This window comes from Bombyx mandarina, chromosome 19 (assembly GCF_030267445.1).
Source record: "Bombyx mandarina strain Sakado chromosome 19, ASM3026744v2".
Classification (NCBI taxonomy): domain Eukaryota; kingdom Metazoa; phylum Arthropoda; class Insecta; order Lepidoptera; family Bombycidae; genus Bombyx; species Bombyx mandarina.
Window position 1 is genome coordinate 12,179,641 of NC_143225.1, and position 22,972 is coordinate 12,202,612.

Genomic DNA, 22,972 nt, shown 5'->3' on the forward strand with positions numbered 1-22,972 from the left:
TAGGTCTTGTGAACCCGCACGGGTAGCTACCACTGCCCTGCCCGTTTCGTGCCATGAAGCAGTAATGCATTTCGGTTTAAAGACGTGGCAGCCGTTGTGTTGTAAAAAATGAGACTTAGAACTGACGTATCAAGGTGAGTGGCGGTCTTTACGTTGCTGATGTCTATGGGCTCCGGTGGGCCGTGAACTCGTCCACCGGTCTAAGCAATAAAAAGTAAAGGATAGAAGGTATTGAGTTAAAAAAGAACACATACTTACTTAATCATTGTTTAGTTCAAGTTTAATTTGCGTTACGTGCATTTTAACAGATTTCACAATGTAGGTAGGTAGGTACCGAACAATATCCGAAGCGTAAAACAGAAGACGCTGCACGTTCGTTTGTTTAAATTTATATTCGTGTCAAGGTGAAATTTTAATATTAACAAAAAAAAAAAAACAAAGTTTCGGAAACGTGCCGTTTTAATGGAGACGATATTTTGTGAAATTTATTATTGTGTTAAATAATTGAGGCCGTCAGCGCAAAAGTGGCCTATCCCAAAATTTTTCGTAATCATGCTTATAATATGTATATTGCAATTTATTTAAAATATAATAAACCAGCTGACCCGGCAGACTTCGTATTGCCTCAACCGTTAAATAAAAGATCTAAACATTTGTATAAAATAAACTTAAAACAAACAAAAGGAATCCGTCCGACGGGGGACGCATCAACGGAAAAACAAAATTGTTATTTTTATTTAATTCCGAGCATTTTCGTATTTATCACCTTTTAAACCTTCTCTGGACTTACAGAAATAATTCAAGACCAAAATTAGCCAAATTGGTCCAGCTGTTCTCGAGCTTTAGCGAGAATAACGAACAGCAATTCATTTTTCTATACACATATAGGTAGATACAATAAATTTTGATGCAAAACCGGCCTATCCATAGTTTCACCCATAGATAACAGATGGCTTTGTAAACATAAATTTTTGCGCGTATTTTTTTTTTTTGCCTACTCAAATTCAAATTCATGAAAACTTAAACCTCATTGCTCCATAATAACTATGGTAAGCTTAGACCACTTTTGCGTTGACGGCCTCAATTGACATCTCACATTGGGGCTACCAAGGCCCGTAGGTGTGATCGGCGTACCTTGGGGCGGGGATTATGACGCCGGTTTCCCTGGTCTGCAGCTACCGTGGCTCCTCCGATATAACCACAGCTTGCACAGTTAATGAATTTCGCGGCATTTTAACACGTTGAACGCCACATGAAAAATCGAGTATTTTCATTCAGGCCACAGTGCTCATCGGTGAGCCTTATCTTACTGAACCGTTCGGGTCATGGGGGTCACCTCCCGTGGGGGTGTCCACCGTAAACGCTTCCTACAAGCCACACATTGCAGTTATCAAACAAAATGCGTATGGAAGTGAGCCGCGTGGCGCTTTAGTAGAATCGAACGCCTTGGTATTCAAATCCAATAGAAATTTGTAGGTTTCATCAAGATTATAGCGTTTTAACATATCTTAAAAACTAGACTGGTAAAACTTAAAAACTATCTTCCGTGCAAATTATCGCATTTTATAAATTTTAGAATGAAGATCTCAAGTTGATAAAAATTACTGATGAACCATGATTTTGGCTCGATCCGAATGGTATAGTACTGTTACGCCGGTAAGAGTAACGCCATCTATCGCCGAATAGTGGAACGAATATCGAAGAATCTAGTAGCATGTAGAACGCTCGATAAGTACAACGCCATCTGTTGTCAAATAACGGAAACACACAATACTCGACTTGTGCGGAATATTCTCGATAATTCTAGGGATTTTGTCTCGACTATAAAAGCGTTGCAGAGATGGCACGTAGTCAGTCAGTAATCAGAACTACTCGAAGCGAAATAGCGAACGGATCACCTACAGCGAAGCGGAAGAAGTGAATTGAGAATTTTAAAGTGTTTGTGAAGGGTTCTAAGTGCTAATACAGTGTTAACTTGTAATTCGGTAGAATTTTATATATCCCGAACCCCAGCGCGTAACAGTACGCTAGGTCCACCGGTGAACCGCATGTTAAGTCAAAAATGACTACTTGATTCCAACATGTAGTATTACAGTCTGAAATGGGCATTATTAAAAACATTAGCGGCTGATCCGCGTGACGTTTTGGGCTTCAGTATTCGTTCCGATCGCATCAGAAGTTTCAGATTTCGAACAAAATGCACGAAATCCGAATTACGTAAACCGTTAATGTAAAATAACACGTTGAACACGTGTTACATTTACCGTTTACTAGCTAGACTAGAAGCCATGTTAAGCCCATTGGGCCACGGCGGACCCCACATGACCACTTATTAGTCGGTTCCAGGGGACTGGAATGGATACCGTATGTCAGCTATTACACATCTCTCCGGAAATATTTATTTATAATTATTTTTAAAATTATTCTTGGTAATATTTACGAAAAAAACCACCTACACGATTTTTGGACTATCTATACTAATCTATACTAATATTATAAAGAGGAAAGATTTGTTTGTTTGTTTGTTTCGAATAGGCTCCGAAACTACTGGACCGATTTGAAAAATTCTTTTTCCATTAGAAGCCGACATTGTCCCTGATGAACATAGGCTACTTTTTTTATTTTTTTTTATTTTTATTTTTTGGTTTCATGTGTGTTTTAATATTTCCGAAGCGAAGCGAGGGGGGTCGCTAGTAATATTATAAAGAGGAAAGATTTGTTTGTTTGTTTGTTTCGAATAGGCTCCGAAACTACTGGACCGATTTGAAAAATTCTTTTTCCATTAGAAGCCGATATTGTCCCTGATGAACATAGGCTACTTTTTTTTAATATTTTTTTTTTTTTGTTTCATGTGTGTTTTAATGTTTCCGAAGCGAAGCGAGGGCGGGTCGCTAGTTCTTGATATATTGGTGTGGTCCTGGGGAAAGTTCCGGTCATCGTTCTCGTCGAACCCGTCGCTTGCGACAAAGGGCTCGGCGAGTATAATTATTATTAACCCACAGACACAGCCCACTGAGTTTCTCACCGGATCTTCTCAGTGGGTCGCGTTTCTGATCCGGTGGTGGATTCTGCGAAGCATGGCTCTTGCTAGGGTTCGTGTTAGCAACATCGTCAGGTGCGAGCCCCGTGAGCTCACCTATTAGTTAAGATTACGCTAATATGGTCTCTCTATACCATCAGCTTAGGTAGAAAAAAAAAGAGGAGAAAGTGTGCCGTGGACACATGATTTCCGTTATGGCATTCAACGTGTTAATAAAGATAAACGTGAAAGAGAAAAAAAACTGAATATCGGGTATGGCATGGTTTACATGTGTGTGTTTTAAGTTGGATTAATCGCTTAAGGGCTTAATTCGAAAAAAACATTTTACAGAACGGCCCATAATAACCAGCTGTAATAACTAAAAAGACCTTTATAAATTCATTTCAAATGTATTCTTATCTGTATCTTCTTTTTCTTTTGTCCGTTTTCCATTGCCCTTTGATCTTAGGGCGGTTACGTCGCCCACCCTCTGCCGTCACTTAGCCTTTAATGTCAAAGTTGAACAACAGAAAAGCGGCCCTATTCATTCATATTTTAATAATTTTTATACGTCAATGCTTTATAGTATTTTCTTCGGTTTTCAACTACGTTAACTTACCACGTCGCCGCATCGTCCGTGACCATGATAAAAGTATTCGAAACTTCGGAAATTTAATGGCAATAATAAATGCGAAAATAAACCGTAACAAAAAAATAATAATAATAAAAAATCAAATAAAAAAAACATTTAAAAAAATCATATAAGAAAAATTATTACTTGATTAATTAATTAATTAAACTAAATTAATAAAATACAATAAAATAAAATAGTATTTTCAATTCTGTTGCTGTTCGTTTCTCAGCGAAAGATATCTCCGAAGATTTTCTTATATGATATTTTTAATGGTATTTTTTCTTTCGAAGTAATACGAAAGATATACTCCACATATTACAATGTTACAAAAAGATACAGGATCCATATATCGAAAGTGTCGCAACAATTGTTAATACACACCTTCTTAAATAATTTGAAATGACGAAACCGATTTATACGAGAAATTTTGTAACACGCTTACATTAGGTGGTTTTTCATGTATGTATTTAACGGAATCTTCTTATGCCATTATCACCATCTTCAAGGTGTTCGATTAACTTGAAAATTTGAAAACGCATCAAGTACCGATGACAATACAATAATTTATAATGCTCGTCTGCCTACAAAGGCAATAAAAAAAAATCATAATAACTTAGCTCTCTCTTATCCTGACCTGTATGGACAGAATAAAAGAAAATATGAAATGAATCGTTAGTACGGTTTGCGATTTAAGCGTGTTTTTTTTTAGTTTTTTGACTACACAGATATGACTACAAACCGGGTAGTTAACATCACAACCCGAACTCTCATCTAATAGTCAAAGTCCTATCCCATCAAGCGAAAGGCAAAACTGTATCGCGATAGAAATATGCATGACGATGGTACATATGGTGAACTTGTTACCAGCATATACCGATGTCAAACTATTTTTTTGCTTATGTCGGCGGACGAGATCGCGGTCCATCTGGTTGTAAAGTGGTCCATAGACATCACAAGGTGAATGCCGATACCAACGTGTGATGGAAGTCTCAATTCCGTTTCGTGACGGCTCTCCCACCCTTCAAACCGGAACTCATAATCGGAAGATGTGGCGGTACTACACTTTTTTTTTCTACCTATGCTGATAGCCTTGAGGGGCTATATCAGCTTCGCCCTAACGTGTAGGGGCTCGAACCGGAGTGATGATAACACTGGCCCTAGCAAGAGCCGTGCTTCGCAGAATCTACCACCGGATCGGAAACGCGACCCACTGAGAAGATCCGGCGACAAACTCAGTTTGATGTATCTGTGGGTTAATTCGCTCGTCGAGCCCTTCGTCGCAAGCGACGGGTTCGACGAGGACGGTGACCGGTGCTTGTGGTGCTACACTAAGTGACTTAAACAAGCACACTCTGCATCCGTATCGTTACGAGTGTCGCTCCATACTGTTTTCTTCATTACCATTCAAGAAACTCCCTACTGTTTTCTCTGTTACCAATCAATCGATGCGAGTTTTTGATACATTATCGAAGGTGATAAGATAGGACAAGTACGAAATGCTCTTAACCCTTTTAGTGCTGAGCATAATTTTCGCGTATTTTCCAGAAATTTCTAAAGGATTTTTGAAAAAATGTACCTTAGTACTTAATTAAGTGTGCACAGATTCTTACTTATTTTCCTCTAACGTAGATGAATTTTATGGTTAGATTAAATGGTTATAAATGTGATGTATAAGTTATTAAAAACGTTCGTGCAAATCGCAGTCATACTCCGCAATAGTCGATATTCCGACGCTCCGCACTTTCTACGCATTAATAGAGAGTCGATTTATCGACGGCTCGCACTCTAAGAGTTAATAAATAACATAATGTTCAACGCAATGTTCGTGAAACCTTTCACGTACAAAACTTTTCACGTGTAAAATTTATTATGAGCGATGTTCGTACAATACAAACACGTCTCGCCTCCGTAGCGGTACGTTAATACGGTTTATAACGGATTTCAAATCAAAGTCATATTATTAATACACATTTGTTTAGACGATCGATTAAAACTTCATTTTTAGATTAAGACTTCGCCGTGAACATCTAAACTATTAAACTATGTTCATATTCGGTATCCGAGATGCCAAATGAAAATATGTATGTAGTATATGAATCGTCAAAATGTAATATCACTATCGTATTGGATATATCTCATTAGCGTTATATCTATGATGCAACATCATATTCTTTCGCTCCGTACTTTGATTTTTTCAAATTTAGCTTCTCGTGATCCAGAAAATAAAGATTATTTTAATTGTGCTCCAGACCGCAACGTTGTCATGTTGAAATTTTTATGCCACGAATTATTTAGTATTACGAGTTAAGTACACGGTTAGGATTGACGGACTTTTTGTGGATAGAACAAAGAAATCCTGACTAACTTGCGAGTTACCAAACTTTTGCTTTAGATACCAACATTTCAACCCAGTGTAGAAAATGAAAGAGTCATATTTGAAAAGCGAAACTTCTTCCATTCATAATTATAAATGGAAGAAGCTACGTACGCTTAGTTAGAGTACGCTGCAAATTTAGTTCACGCGGGTAGGTACCACCGCCCTGCCTATTTCTGCCGTGAAGCAGTAATGCGTTTCGGTTTGAAGGGTGGGGCAGCCGTTGTAACTATACTGAGATCTTAGAACGTATATCTCAAGGTGGGTGGCGCATTTACGTAGATGTCCATGGGCTCCAGTAACCACTTAACACCAGATGGGCTGTGAGCCCGTACAACCATCTAAGCAATACATTTTTTTTATTGAAACAGACTTGATGGACAACATGGTGATGAAGCCTCTTTTTCAGATACAGAATAGAAAACTCTTCATCGAAACACCGCAAATCAACATAAGGCAACACTAACTATGTGGGAAATTGTAGAAATCGCTCCAAGCCTTGTGTTGTTCGCACATTTTTTTATTAGAACAACAATATTTTGTCGTGACGTCATTTCGTACCAATTCAGCTGTGCATTATCCAATGCCACTTCACATTTCAAAGATCCAGAACATTCGACGTTTACATTTAAAAGATCCAGAACATTCGATGCTCTGATCTAATTAATATACACACTGTGTATGTGTTTACAGCAGCTTTCTTTCGGTCTTGCTTAAAACCACACAGATCCCTATGCCGCCATTCCACACAAGATGATCTTTAAATTGTTTTCAATAAACTTTCCCGCCATTTTGTGTTCTAAATTCCCACTAGGGTCAAATGGTAATTTGTCTGTACTCCTGTTTTTTTTTTTGTAGACAAAATAGTAGACTATGGGCTAGGATTAATTAGGATTAAACTATGGAAAAATTTGATTCGAGCCCTACACCCCAGCAGAGGGTAATAGGAAAGAATGATGATGATGATGATGATGGGCTAGGATACATAGTATTTTTGGCCAATCGTCTCTTTGCCGCTTCCCGACCTCGTCAGGCTTTCGTCACTGTAATACTTTTATTTTGACATTTTTAGCCGTATTAAATGATAAATTATCAGAGCAATCTTTGGCGTCTTATTTTTATTATTTATTTTTCTTTTCCAATAATTCTCAGCCTAATTGAGTTGAGTCTCTCAGTTCTTTGCCATTTGCTCACGTTCATGTTGGCGTTAAAAATATAAAAACCGTTTATTAAATTATTATATGAATGATTGGCTCGACGGATGACGGCCGCTTTTACAAACCTTCTGACATTTCGACCTCACGACTCAAAGAATAAGGCGCTATTCGCTTTGTACTGGCCATGAGTGGGTCTCGTGGTTCAACACGAGGGTTGCTAACCCGTCTGCTCCCTATAAACCAATAATACTATAATTTGAATAAATAGTTATAGTGAGTACTATTGTGTATTGAAGGAAAAGAGGTTAAATTTGCAACAAATATGTACATAAGAAACACAGCCAACTATACCATTAAGGTCATTACTATAAATCAAAACAAAGGTTTTGATTAGTAGTTTTCCGTCAACAATGATTCCCTCCAATTAAGTAAAGCTTATCAATTTTGTTAACCACTAGCCGAACGATTGCAAGCGTTGTTATTTGAAATAATTACCATGGCAACGGTATTGTTGATACGTGACGCATCGCACGAGCTCATCTTTGAAACCTAAGACATAGACGAAATGAAGTATTTAGATAGTCTTATTTTTGTAAGTAGGTCTAAGAAATAAGAGGTCGTGACGTCATTAGTCTGATCTGGTCAATGAAAGACTTCGAGTCAGACAGACCGGCTACCAATATGTATTATAACAGGTTGAGATATAATATAGAGACATTCGTTTTACTCGAAAGATATATCCCAGTCAAACTTAACTTTAATTCATTATTCAATTCATATGAATGAAACAAAACATCATCTGTTTCATACATTGATGTTTGACGTCAATGTAGACCAGCTGAGCACATGAATTATATATGCAATACATTACCAAAACTGATGTACATATGTATATTGCTATTATTATTAAGTTTTCGGATGCATATTGCCTACGCGTCCACGAAATTTGGCAATGAACATGTTTACTAGAAATGTAAGGATAGACATTATTTGGATCGGTTCCAATGCGAGCGTGTGCCTATAACTTTTTTCTTTTCGTATGGGAAAAATATATTTTCTTTATTACTGCTTCTATATGTCTAATAGTAAACATTGTCTGCTTCAAATCAAGATACGCTATTTTCTAAATTTTTGCATTATATACAGGGTGATTTTCCTGTATAGAGGAAGGTCATGCATGACTCATGAGTAGTGGCGGACACCATTTTAATAAATAATTGTAACACCGGTAAGAGTAACGCCATCTGTCGTCGAAGAGTAGAAACGAATATCAAAAGAATTAGTAATATCGAGAACGCTCGAGAAGTGTAATCGCCATCTATTATCAAATAGCGGAAACACATATCGAAACGACTTGACTTACCTAGAATGTTCTCGATAATTGTAGAGTTGTCGTATCGACTATAAAAGCGTTGTAGAGATGACACGAAAGCAGTTAGTAATCGGTTCTACCCGAAGCGAAACAGTGAACGGATCACCTGAAGCGAAAGGGAAGAAGTGAATTACGAATTGTTAAGTGTCCTAAGTGTTAAATAGAGTTTTAATTTGCCCTTCCCTTCAGCGCGTAACATAATTAACAAACTTAAAAAAAACAATGTCACCTTTAAGTTACACTGAACTTTACAATGTCGCATTTTCAATCGATCGTCTATAAACGCATCGATCGGCCTTGATAGTGACCCTCGGACGCGCACCTGCCGACGTTCCCAAGAGAATCCTCTTTTGTTTGACTATTAATAAAAATTAAATTGTATAGTTGTTGCAAAGTACGACTGCGCGCCTTAGTTGTGTGTGTGTGACCAATCTGTATATGCGTCAATGTAGGCTATATGTAGCTAATGTAGCTACTGACCGCTCCAAGACGCCTTCAGCTCTAACACTAGGAGCAGGCTTAGGGATCCCGGTAACCGTGCTCGTCGAACTCGACAAAGAGTTCGACGTGCAACCTAACCCGTGCATCAGCTCGCTGAGTTTCTCGCTGTATCTTATCAGCGGGTCGCGATTCCGATCCGGTAGTAGATTCATTCGCGAAGCAGCTACTCTTGTGTCGTTTGGTCTCTTTCGAAGGCGCTCGGGCAGCTGTTAGCAAATCCCACCCCTCCTGGCTGAGCCTTTGCTCGCCCACCTGTCCTGGTGAAAATGGAAAGGCCTCCGGGCCACCAGTAAACCTTTAATCATAATAAAACCGCTTCGTCGGGTACACACATTAACGAAAATGTGTATTTACGATTACAACTACAAATAAAGGCCACGCGCGCTCGTATTTTCCAACAACTATATTTTCTTGAATCACTCTTAGCTGTAGTGAATTTCCTATATGCTTCCTGGAGAAGTTTTACTTTTCTGCTAAATAGTTCCAAAGATCTATTCGCCTCCATCAAACTCTGACATTTATTAGAGGCTTTCACACAACACTGCATGACTGCATTGCGGCAAAATTGGCCAGGATCGTGGTAGCTATCCGTGCCAACTTAGAACAAATCCTACTATTACTACAAATTATAACGCAAATCTAAAAAAAATGTTGTTTTGAATTTTTTTACATCATCACGTTATTCTTTCGCCGTGGAAGTCTTACAAGAAAACCTTTTAAGTATGTGTGTCATTAGAAAAATTGGTACCTGTCTGTGGGATTCGAACATCGATACTGTCGCGTTGCTTGATAATAATAAACCGGCCGTGTTATACTTTAGGCCACGATGACGTCCATACATGCGATGCCTTTAAATCGCTGATCAAGACGAAGGAGATGTTATTATTTTAAAGCAGAGACTCCCAAAGGGGTCGATTTATGCCATTTACATTTACGATAATGTAACCAACCGCAAAGTTTTAAATTAGTCAGTATTTTAAATCAATAGCGAAAAGCTAGAGATAGGATTTTTAAAGTAATTTGGTTAAGGGTGTCTGAGGTTTCAATTAATTTTGGACGAGAAGTCTCTTTCCCGAAATAGTTTGGGAATCGCTGTTTTAAAGCCTTAACTGAAGTTGTTTAAAAAATATCTCTAGGAGCATTTACCAGTATTTTTGCAGCTGAATGTAATTTTATTTTTTATCTCCAAAACTGTACTTTTTGTACGACTTGGGTAAAATGAAAATTTAAAGACTATTATTACAAAAATATTTGTTTTAATTCTGTTTTCGTGTGGAATTCTCTATACACATTAATTTGCCAATCTATCTGCATAAATAAAAGTCAATTATCGCTTGTAGGTTTGTCTGTTTATTTTCTATGCGTTCATAAACCATTCATGCGGTTGTGATGAATCTCCGTGCGGTAGTTGGCTCATCAGGGAGAGTTTCTTTCACAGTCCCATCAATTTACGACAGATGACGTGCGAATGGTTTCCGGAAAACAATGTTTTTCATAAAATTAGCGATAGTTAGAGCTTGATCGGGTCTCGCTAGTACGAAATAAAAATCCATTTTCAAAATGAATGGAGAGAATGAACTGAGAAAATAAATGCTCAACTAGAAAGTTCTCGTAATCAATTAGGTAAAGAACCTTTGCACTTGTCAGTTCAATCCTTGTACCTTGTCAATTTTTCCTAAAATTTAGGGCTTAGGACTACCTAACCTAACATAAAAACATGGCAGTAACCATGTTTTTACGAAATACTTTCACGATGAAGTCACAGAATCGAGTAAAAGTAATACAAAACTAATAGAGAACTAATATGAAAATTTTATATAGGTACATGCTCAATGTGGTCAGGCTAATACGTATAAATTGATTGTTATGCTCCCATGAGACCCATGGAGCTAACAGCTTTTTGTAATTATTACCTATAAGAATCTTCCCAGGAAATGGGTACCCTTGAGGAAATAGAAAAGGATATAAAGGCGGGTTGTGTTTTCCGTTTAGTTCCCTCAGGATATGAAGAACGCGTGTTCGTAAACCGTTTCCGGATTTCGCATCGTCCTAATGAAATTCGGAGACAACTATTATTTGTCGACATTTATTTGAACATATCTTATTATAAATAAATAACTGAACTGAATTAATTTTAGATGTATTCTTGTATGGATCTGAATGTTGGGCGACGGAAGTAAAGCACGGAAGAGGAGTGCACGCGGCAGAGATGCGTATGTTGAGATGGATGTGTGGAGTGACAAGACTGGACAAGATAAAGAATGAGTAAATCAGAGGAAGTGTGAAAGTAGCCCGGTGATTGACAAATTAAAGAGAGGACGGTTAGCGAGGTATGGACGTGTGATGCGTAGAGAGGAGATGCAGGTGACGAGGAGATGTATGTAAATTGTAGTGCAAGGTAGAGGAGGGAGAGGTCGACCGAAGAAGACGTGAATGCAGTGTGTAAATGGCGAGATCAGAGAGAGAACTGAATGTTGAGATGACGGCTGATAGAATGGAATAGAAAAAATCGCTGTGCCGACCCCACCTAGTGGGATAAGGTGGAGACAAAGAAGAAGAAGTAATTTTAGAATAACTAATCTTCATTACACAAATGTTTACCCGATCTAAGAATCGAACCCACGACCCTTGGCGCAACAGTCAAGGGCGCAAACTGCTCCGCAACTGAGTTAGTCAATTGTATAATAAAAATAACTTTATTCGTTTTGGAATGTCAGATCGATCTTGGAATGGGAAAATAAAAAAAAAACAATACTGAACTACTTTTTAAGCGTTTTCAAGGGTGGACAAAGTCTTCGCTGTGCTTTTGACTACTCACTGTCAGATTCGCTTCTCATTTCCCTCGAAGGACAATAAATAAAATTCGTACGGTTCGATAAAAACAGACGGCGTAACAAAAACCTGCGTTTAAAATTAAAAATCATAATATTAAATACTTTAATGAATTTTCATTTATAAAAGATATATCTATATGAGACAAAGAAACAAAGATCAGCTGTGTTTTAAAAACAATGGCTGAGCAAAATTCGAGGCGTGGGCTACAAATCAGGATCACTAAACGCTATCGTCGATGCGATCGAAAACTCCCATATCCTTGTTGATATGGGAGTTTTCCTGATGTATGATATCATATGACGCTGTTCTACTCCAGCAGTAGTTTTCATATTCCCAAGAGGCAAAAACTTCAAGCAGATGTGGAATTATGAAACAAATCTATATCTATACTAATATATAAATCTACAGTGGTTTTTACGGATGTTCCGTTATAACTATTGAACCATGCATCCGATTGACTTGAAACTTGGTATCCATGTAGAAAATACATGTACTTAATGGATAGGCTAATATTTATACGAGTGTTGGACTCTTTAATAATAATGACAATAAATAATAATGTTAATTTTAAATGCCCAACGAAGCGGGCGAATACGGCTAGTTAAACTATAAAATTGACACGTAGGTATTGTGCCTTTTTCCCTACCTATTCGCTGGTACCCTAAGATGCTATTTTAGCTAAACCCGGGTATGTGAGCTCGGGGGTTCAAGCTGACAGAATTTGCTAACACTAGCCCTACCAAAAGCAATACTTCGCAGAATTTAACCACAGGATCGGAATCTCGACTCACTGAGAAGATTCACTCGAGAAACTCAGAAGGCTCATTGTGCCTTACCCACATACACGGGTCGAGAAGAAAGTCCAGCACACCAAAAGTCAAATCTTGCTTCACATCGGTAGCACAGCCAATATGACCCGCCCCAAAATTAACATCATTATACCCAATGCCAAAATATCAACTCGATAGCAGCGGATATAAATCAAATTTTGACCCGGTCGCCGGGCTAATGAGCGTGTGAGGTCAAGGCTCGAGCCTTGATAGACGAATAATAGAACGAATAAGTAGCCTTCGGTATTCATAGTTGTAGTTGCTATTTAAAGGTGAAGGCTACATTGTATTCCCTTACGTATGTAAATTGATTGACGTGTGAAAGCTATGAGCTCTCTCGGCCGTTCTTAGGGTTAATACATTGCAAAACCGATCCGTTAGTAGATTCTGCGAAGCACTGCTCTAGTCTTATATCTTAGTTAATTTTTAAGATTAATATGTAATTCATTAATACAGAATTACTGGACACATGCTTTTATTCAGTGACCAAAAACCCACAATTAAGGGAGTCCTTTAACCCCTAATAATTGTCTCTGGGCGGTCACTTTGTTGCCATCTACAATAATATAAGTTTTTGACTACATTGATGATATTGTCAGTTTATTTTGTATAAATCACTTATCTTTTATTTTCAATGCTTTTTATTTCATTGTATTTCTACTCTAATAATCACAAATCGTTAAATGTCTCCTAAGTATGTATGTATTATAAAAAAATCCACTATTTTAAAGCTCAATATTTACTAAGTAACAATCTTCTATGTGTTGTTTTATTGCTCGATTTTATATTTAACTAGCTGACCCGGCAAACTTCATAGTGCCTCAATCGATAAATAAAAGACCTAAACTTTAGTATAAAATAAACTTAGAACAAACAAAAAGAATCCGTCCGACGGGAGACACATCAAAGGAAAAACAAAATTGTTATTTTCATTTAATTCTGAACATTTTCATACTTATCTACCTTTTAAACCTTCTATGGACTTCCACAAATAATTGAAGACTAAAATTAACCAAATCGATCCAGCCGTTCTCGTGTTTTAGCGAGACTAACGAACAGCAAATCATTTTTATATAGATATAATATATAATATAATATAGATGAGATTTTTATTATTCGTCTATATTTAAAGAATTTTAATGGAACGTTTTAATAAGTCACCCTTGTTCTTGACGTCACTTAAAGCGCGGGTGGCATTGACTCCACAATTGGAAATTGACGTATGGATTGCAATACTTTTTTAAAAAAATCGATATCGTTAACCGACGACTTATGTCACGTTATTTATCTTATAACTTAGAAATCGATTGAATTTCACTTATAACACGTACACTCGTCGATTACGACGAAGAGTTCCACTGGCGAACTAACGCACAGACACAGTCCACTGAGTTTCTCGCCGGATCTTCTCAGTGGGTCGCGATTCCGATCCGGTGGTAGACTCTTCGAATTACTGTTCTTTCTAGGGCTAGTTTTAACAAATTCTCTCAGGTTGAGGTCACCTAGCCCTTTAGGTCAGTGGTCGGCAAACTTATTAGCTAAAGAGCCAAATACGAACATTATAATAATTAAAAAAAGAATTGGGAGCCAAATCTGCTTGTTTAGTAAATTTTTATTACACTAAATAAGTAGGTAGTGCACTAAATGCAGAGCCGCACTTAAGGAGCCAAATAACCACATGCGGCTCTGGAACCGCACTTTGCCGACCACTGCCTTAGGCTATCAGTGAATAGGTAGAAAAAGAATAGTTTAAAAAAAGTAAAAAACACGCTTTATATAAAATTGAACTAAAAAATTAGAAAATAAATTTTAATAAATTTAAATTGAAAATAGTGTAAAATAGATTTTATTGTAAAAAAAGCGTGGGGTACATGGTGTTATTGGTTACAAATATTTTTCTGACAGATATGAGTAGAAGAATTATTATTTCAATAATATCTTAAAAAGCACCCCACGCTTTTTTTTAAATACATATTTTTTTATAAATAGACACTAACACGTACACCGTGATGTTTCTGCAACGAAGAATTTGTTCGTTCTTATCTAAACGTTAAAATAGGGGTACATATATCACAAGTCGGTTGGTTTTCAAAGAGCGATTCATTTTGTAGCCGATCCATTACCCAGTTTGAACCTGGGCGTCTTGATACCCCTAGACCAAGAGCGCAATAAAAAATTAATATATTAATATCGTTGTTACAGCGTTAGCAGGAATCATCCGGCGGAGGGCACGCCCGAGCAAGACTCGGCGCAGCCCGCGACCGTCGACCTGCCTCGAACTAGAGATGGAGAGATCGACTATGATGGTGAGGAATTACAGTTTTTTTTATTGCCTTAATTAGACCAGTCTTTTTTTTATGATTGAAAGATTACTGGTGGCCCGAGGCGAGCAAAGGCTCGGCCAGGAGGGGTGGGATTTGCTAAGAGCTGCCCGAGCGCCTCCGAAGGAGACCTAACAGCTCGAGAGCAGCTGCTTCGCGAATGAATCTACTACCGAATCGGAATCGCGACCCTCTGAGAAGATTCGGCAAGAAACTCAGCGAGTTGATTCATGGGTTAGGTTGCACTCTTTGTCGAGTTCGACGAGTACGGTTACCGGGGTCCTTAAGCCTGCTCCTAGTGTTAGAGCTGAAGGCGTCTAATGCAAAGGTTATTGGATCTGATGGATCCGTAAAGACGTGTTGACCAGCCTACGATCACCTTGAGATTATGACAAGTGACATTTTGAAATAGACACAGTCCACTGAGTTTCTCGCCGGATCTTCGCAGTAGGTGCGTGTCCGATTCGGTGTTAAACACTGCTCTTGTTAGGGCTAGTGTTAGCAACGTCGTCAGGTTAGAGCCCCGTGAGCTCACCTACTACTCGCTCGGTGAATCTAGTATGACCCTCAAGGTCACTAGAATAGGGTAGGGAAAATAATAATGTCGTTTTTATCACAACGAAACAGATGTGCCTCAAACCCAAACTGGGGACTACGGTTGAAAGAGGCCGAATGGTGAGGGTCACAATACTTCATAGAAGAAAAATGTTGTAGATATGATTCCTTCTATTTTCTTTTCTATTCGATAAACGTCAATATTATGTATTTATCGTAGCTCTCTACGAGGACGAATCGGACAGTGATCTCGGATCGATGGAGAACCACGGCTCGGTTGTCACGCATCTCCTGTCGCAGGTCAAGATCGGAATGGATCTCACGAAGGTCAGTATGCACTATATATAAATGTAGAGTTTATTATACAGGTAATCTAACATGACAATAGCCTTGTTACACTGGGACTTGTCGTAATTGGATAACATTAACAGCCGTGCTTAGTATTAGTTCATAAATGGAGCCATAGGCAAAACAAAATGTGCCTTCCAACGGGTATTTAAGTACCTGTAAATGTAGGTTAATAATATCAGTGGTAGCGTGCCGTAATTCCCTGCCTATTTCGTCGAATCCGGATTTTATACTTCTATATTTTAATGTAAAGCGTTGTTGCTTAGATTAGAGCTCACAGCCCGCCTGACGTCAAATAGGTACCGGAGCCTATAAAAACGTTTACAACGTAAATGCTGCCACCTACCTTGAGACATGAGTTCTAAGGTTTCAGCTGTTTACAGTACAACGGCTGCCCCACGCTTCAAACCGAAACGCATTACTGCTTCACATGTCATACCTACCCGTGGGGACTCATAAAACGTCCCAAATTACTATACGTACGAAAATTGTAATTTTGCGGCTCTGATTTTTATTACGTGGCATTTATTATTCCTTCGCCGTCGAAGTCAATCGTGGGAACGTTTGTTAAGTACGTATTTCATTGGAAAAATTAAGGTACCTACCTACTTGTCGGATTGGAACATTGGAATGCGTAGGGCGTCTAATTCTTTAGGCCACGACGACTTCTAATGTTTCGTTGTGTACGGTCCGCTTTTTAATACCAAATGAGAGTAAATAGGTGTTAAAAGAAATAAAATGTAACATTACAGGTTGTGCTCCCGACTTTTATACTGGAAAGACGATCGCTATTGGAAATGTACGCGGATTCGTTCGCTCATCCCGACCAATTTATAAAGTAAGTTTAGTATGAACAAGTTTATGAAGTAAGTTTAGTGTGAACAAGTTTATAAAATAAGTTTAGGATGAACAAATTTATAAAGTAAGTTTAGTGTGAACAAATTTATAAAGTAAGTTTAGTGTGAACAAGTTTATAAAGTAAGTTTAGGATGAACAAATTTATAAAGTAAGTTTAGTGTGAACAAATTTATAAAGTAAGTTTAGTGTGAACAAGTTTATAAAGTAAGTTTAGTATGAACAAGTTTATAAAGTAAGCTTAGCATTAACACATTTATAACGTAAGTTTAGTATAAAGAAATTTATAAAGTAAATTTAGTATGAAAAAATTCTTCCGCCACATCTACACTTAAATGTACGCGCAAAATGAACTGTGTGCATAAGCTGTCTTTTTTAACATTCTCGATAGCGTAAAAAACAGCGCCCCTAGCGGCAAACGTAGGCAAACGTTCCAACTGCATACGTACTGAGTTAACTTTTACGCTATCGAGAACGTTAAAAAACTCGTCCTAAGCACACTTAGCACAATTTTCTCTTCTGCTTGTTAATCGAAAAGCTTTAGTGCTCTAAACGATTTTTGTTTTGATATTTTGTTTATACGAAACGTTAATAAGTTTTTGAGTGAGATATCAGTGATTATGTTCGAACATCGATCGCTCAACGAACACTAGTTATCCTTATCAAGATAAATCTTAAGATGTATCGGAGGATATATTGTGGATAGCATTATTATAGTTAGGTGCCTGGAGGTATGAGAAAAAGAAACCACTAAAGTTTTTTTTTTTTCTTAGATGTTTGTACGAGCTCACAGCCCACCTAGTGTTAAGGGGTTACTGGAGCCCATAGACATCTACAACGTAAATGCACCACACACCTTGAGATATAAATTCTAAGGTCTCAGTATAGTTACAACGGCTGCCCCGCCTTTCAAACCGAAACGCATTACTGCTTCACGGCAGAACTAGGCGGGGCGGTGGTACCTACCCGTGCAGACTCACAAGAGGTCCTACCACCAGTATACAAGTCACAACGATAATTAAAACTTAAAACAAACTATGATGATTTTTTTGTTCGGGCTGTTGGCCAAACCTTCTGCGAGGTCTCCGCGTCTAGGGGGCGCGCGGGTATGTGGGACTTGACGATCTGCTGGTGTTTAATGAATATGATGACCTGGGCGAACAATGGACACTAACATCCCCAGCTTTGTCTGCTAATTCGTAAAGATTACGTTTTCTAACTTCCAGGATAGTAGAACTGCCGACGCCGCGCGAGAGAATGGTGCAAGTGATCCGCTGGTACCTGAGTTCGTATCACGCCGGTCGCAAGTCGCAAGTCGCCAAGAAACCCTACAACCCCATACTGGGGGAGGTGTTCCGCTGTCACTGGGACCTGGACGGGGCACTCGATAACCCCAATGATAAGGTAAGGGATTATTGTTTTTGACGCGCGGCTGTGACTTCTGGCTTTGTGACGTGCACATGAAACCTCTCAACTAGGTAATACGTGAGCCCAAAGTGAGATATAGTGGTAGTGGGGACCATCATTCTGCCCATTTGTGTCGCAAATTAAAGTACTAAAGTCTTAAAAATGCCCTTCGAACAAGGCCAAGAACGAATCCTCAGCGGTAGATATCATTCCCGATCCTGCGGACTGAATGGTAAACAGTTGAGGTCTTCCAAAACACATCATTTCGGATCCTACCGATCCATTAACGTCGCTGTTAGGTACCTCAAGCACTGGTCATAGTCCTCGTCGAACCCGTCGCTTGGGACAAAAAGCTCGGCGAGTAAATTAACCCATAGAGACAGCCAACTGAGTTTCTCGCCGGATCGTCTCAGTGGGTCGCCTTTTTTGATTCGGTGGTGGATTCTGCGAAACACTGCTCTGGTTAGGGTTCGTGTTACCAACATCGTCAGGTTTGAGCCCCGTGATCTCACCTACTCGCCCGGTTACGCTGATATGGTCTTTCAAGACCATCAGCTTAGGTAGGAAATAAAAACAGCGGTAGGCCGTGACTTCATTGATGTCTACAAACGTCAGCGATTGCTCTTTCCTCAAAATTCGCAGCCAGTGCTGTATAGAGACTGCGAGGACTGCTTATATGAAAAACTAGCTGTACTCGCCCGCTTCGCTGGGCATTTAAAATGAATCTTTACTGGTGGTAGGACCTCTTGTGAGTCCGCGCGGGTGGGTACCACCACCCTGCCTATTTCTGCCGTGAAGTTGTAATGCGTTTCGGTTTGAAGGGTGGGGCAGCCGTTGTAACTATACTTGAGACCTTAGAACTTATATCTGAAGGTGGGTGGCGCATTTGCGTTGTGGATGTCTATGGGCTCCAGTAACCACTTGACACCGGGTGGGCTGTGAGCTTGCCCACCCATCTAAGCAATAATAATAATAATAAAAAAAACAAATCTTTTCTCTTTATAATATTAGTATAGATATAGATAGTTGAGATGTAACTGTATTTCGCAGCAAGAGGTAGGGGACGGTCCTGTGCCGTGGTGCAGTCCGGACCAGCTGTCGTTCGTGGCCGAGCAAGTGTCCCACCATCCCCCCATATCGGCGTTCTACGCGGAGCACGTCAACAAACGCATCCAGTTCGAGGCCTGGGTGTGGACGAAGAGCAAGTTCCTCGGCCTGTCCATAGGAGTCCACAACATCGGGAAGGGCACGGTCACGCTCATCGATCTCGGAGAGGAGTACACTTTGACATTCCCGAATGGTTACGGCAGGTGAGAATTTCGACCATGTTTCCTATAATAATAATAATAATTAGATTTATTTACTCCACAATACAATTAACTTTTCAATTATTAATATGACATAATTTTCTAATTCTATCTAAACAATATTATAATACATATATATTATATAGTATATTATAGTATATTTATTATACTGACAGTGGAGGTAAAAAGGCCGCGGCTCAGCTATGTGATAGCTGAAACTATCGCTGTTATTCTGCCGCTCCCTATGTCCATGTGGAAAGTTTATGTGGTAATAGTGATACGCGCTGGGGTTCGGGATAAATAAAAATTCTACCTAAGTAGAAATTGACACTGTATTTATCACTTAGAACACTCACAGAAAACTTTAAAATTCTCAAATCACTTCTTCCGCTTCGCTTCAAGTGATCCGTTCGCTGTTTCGCTTCGAGTAGATCCGTTTATTGACTCATTCGTGCCATCTCTATAACGCTTTTATAGTCGAGACGACACCCCTAGATTTATCGAGAACATTCTGGGCAATTCGAGTAGCTTCGGTGTGTGTTTTCGCTATCTGACAATAGATGGCGTTGTTTCAACTACTCGGCGATAGATGGCGTTACTCTTATCGACGTAACAACAGCATTGAAATCAACAATACAGTGTCTTATGGTTCTTAGACATCACCCATCTTTCAACCCGAAACACATTACTGCTTCACGGCAGAAATAGGCGTGGTGGTGGTACCTACCCGTGCGGACTCACGAGAAGTCCTACCACCAGTACTTTATAAAACACCTGAAATATCCCACGGTACATAGTCATTAATAATTTCAGGTCAATATTAACGGTACCGTGGATCGAACTGGGCGGCTCTGTGGTCATCGAGTGCGTGCAAACGGGCCACAAAGCCAACATAGAGTTCCTAACTAAGCCGTTCTACGGCGGCAAGAAGCACAGGGTCACCTGCGAGATATTCGCCGGCGCCGAGAAGAAGCCGTATTACACCGCGCAGGGCGAGTGGAACACCAGGATGGATGGGAGGTGGACCGACTCAGGGGTGAGTGTGCTTTGTCGTGGCTCAAAGGACGAGGCGCCTGGTGTACTCGTATCGAGTGATACCACTGTCAGAGTCCCTCTAGTCCATAGATAATACATATAAATTAGTTATAGATAAGCAACTCAAGCACTCAACAAAAATGTTTGAGGGCGTCGGCCACTAGATGGCGTCGCTTCGATTAGTTTCTCAGTGCTCCTGTAGATGGCAGTAACATATTACTTAATTTATAATTTTTTTATTTTCTATGTTTAGTTATACAATAATTAAATGCCTTAACTTTAATAATATATAAGTTTAGGGGCATCCGCTACAAGACGTCGCTAGTTTCCATACAGAAAAAATATTTGTCTCAAAGTATCGCAGTTATAAGGCCCTGCTCTTACACCGGTCACTCACATTCGCACGAATACGCAAACCCGCAAGTGTAGGACGAAATTTGCAAATGATTATGCAAAGTTTTCGCTGCATTCGTGGTTTTCCAAGCTGTGTCGGTTTTTAACAGACATCAAAGCGCGCGAACCGCGGTCCTTCGCGTACTCTCCCACACATTCGTGTGACAAGTTGCGCCCAGGATTGCGAAGGTAACGGACGTTTCGCTATTTTCATAGATCGTGACGTCTACTGTGTAGCGTATCTTCATCAAAAGAAATCCCATAAAAACAGCATGGCTGTTAATGATGTCTGGGAAAGAATTCAAAACTCTTTTTCTCTTCAATGTTCTATTGACGAATTAAAAAGGAGGAGAAATTCGTGAGACATTCGTAAACAAGTGTAGCAGGAAGCGCAAACGGGTTCGCAAATTGAGTACCGAACCCATTTGCACAGACGCTAAGTTTGCGAATGAATGTTTGACGGCTCTTTACATACGCGCAAATATTCGTACAATGTACGAATATTTGCGCGCATTTTTACATATTTACATACGCGCAAATATTCGTACAATGTACGAATATTTGCGCGCATGTGAGTGGCCGGCATTAGAGTCAGAGCACGAATGACTATCGAAAAAGTATTCGTATCCCTATCGAGAAAAAATGTATATGATTTAAACAGCGCCCCTACCGGCCGTAAAAAGAATTAATTTCAGCGGCACGAACGAATCTACCGTAGATTGGGGGGAATCGGGACCCTTTCCAAATGCAACACAAATTTTCAATAGTGTTTCTTAAGGTAAATAAAATTAAGATTAATATTGTTCCGGAGGCTTTGATACGATGCGTTATTATACATAGTTCATTACAAAATATACACAAAAACTGAAAAAACTAGCTTGACCCGATTCACCTTGGCTTTGGGGTGAATCAGGTTACGTATGGGGACAATAGAGTTTTTCGATAGGGCTGGCACTATTTAGTTGTTAGGTAGGTACCTAACTTTAGGTAATTAACTTTTGAATATATTTAATGAGTTACAAAACTTTGATGACTAAATTAAACCATTTAATATTTTTAAACACTAAATAAAAATCATTTTCAGTTCAACAAAGTTAAATCTAACAACTCAACAAAAGTATTGTGACATACCAGAGTTGTCCATATTCTACCTCTATTTTTTTTTATTGCTTAGATGGTTGGACGAGCTCACAGCCCACCTGGTGTCAAGTGGTTACTGGAGCCCACAGACATCTACAACGTAAATGCGCCACCCACCTCGAGATATAAGTTCTAAGGTCTCAGTATAGTTACAACGGCTGCTCTACCCTTCAAACCGAAACGCATTACTGCTTCACGGCAGATATAGGCAGGGCGGTGGTACCTACCCGTGCGGACTCACAAGAGGTCCTACCACCAGTAATTACGCAAAATATAATTTTGCGGGTTTGATTTTTATTACACGATGTTATTCCTTCACCGTGGAAGTCAATCGTGAACATTTGTCGAGTACGTATTTCATTAGAAAAATTGGTACCCACCTGCGGGATTCGAACACGGGTGCATCGCTTCAACACGAATGCACCGGACGTCTTATCCTTTACGGCCTGGCCACGGGGATCGGCGGTGCGAACAGCGAAGCGGTGGACGAGGCGACCATTCGCGCAGCACCGTTTGCAGGCCACGGGTACTCACGTTCGCCGCCGCGACTAGTAAGGAAGTCCGACAGCGAAATGTCTATATCGAAATTATTTCGATATTGCTTACAAATTAATAGTTTTTTGGTTCAGGACCTATTATTTGGAAAAGATTGTGAAGTACATGATTTGAATAAGAATCAGAGTATACCTATAGATGGAGAATTCCACAAGAAGTACGAGAAATACTTTGGGTGGCTAGACTTCCAAATAGCTGGTCTAGCTAGTATTTCAGCAATTTTTTTTTTATTGCTTAGATGGGTGGATGAGCTCACAGTCCACCTTGTGTTAAGTGGTTACTGAAGCCCATAGACATCCACGACGTAAATGCGCCACCCACCTTGAGATATAAG

General features: G+C 39.3%; 1 protein-coding gene across 1 annotated transcript in view; it reads left to right on the top strand.

Moving 5' to 3' along the window:
* Positions 1-22,972, top strand: part of LOC114240842 (oxysterol-binding protein-related protein 9) — a 74,564-nt gene that overhangs the window by 49,391 nt on the left and 2,201 nt on the right. The window contains exons 9-14 of the mRNA XM_028171530.2: positions 14,925-15,028; positions 15,819-15,925; positions 16,699-16,784; positions 18,028-18,205; positions 19,259-19,518; positions 20,329-20,551. Of these exons, the coding sequence (XP_028027331.2) occupies positions 14,925-15,028; positions 15,819-15,925; positions 16,699-16,784; positions 18,028-18,205; positions 19,259-19,518; positions 20,329-20,551 (958 nt within the window). The remainder of the gene's footprint in view (positions 1-14,924; positions 15,029-15,818; positions 15,926-16,698; positions 16,785-18,027; positions 18,206-19,258; positions 19,519-20,328; positions 20,552-22,972) is intronic.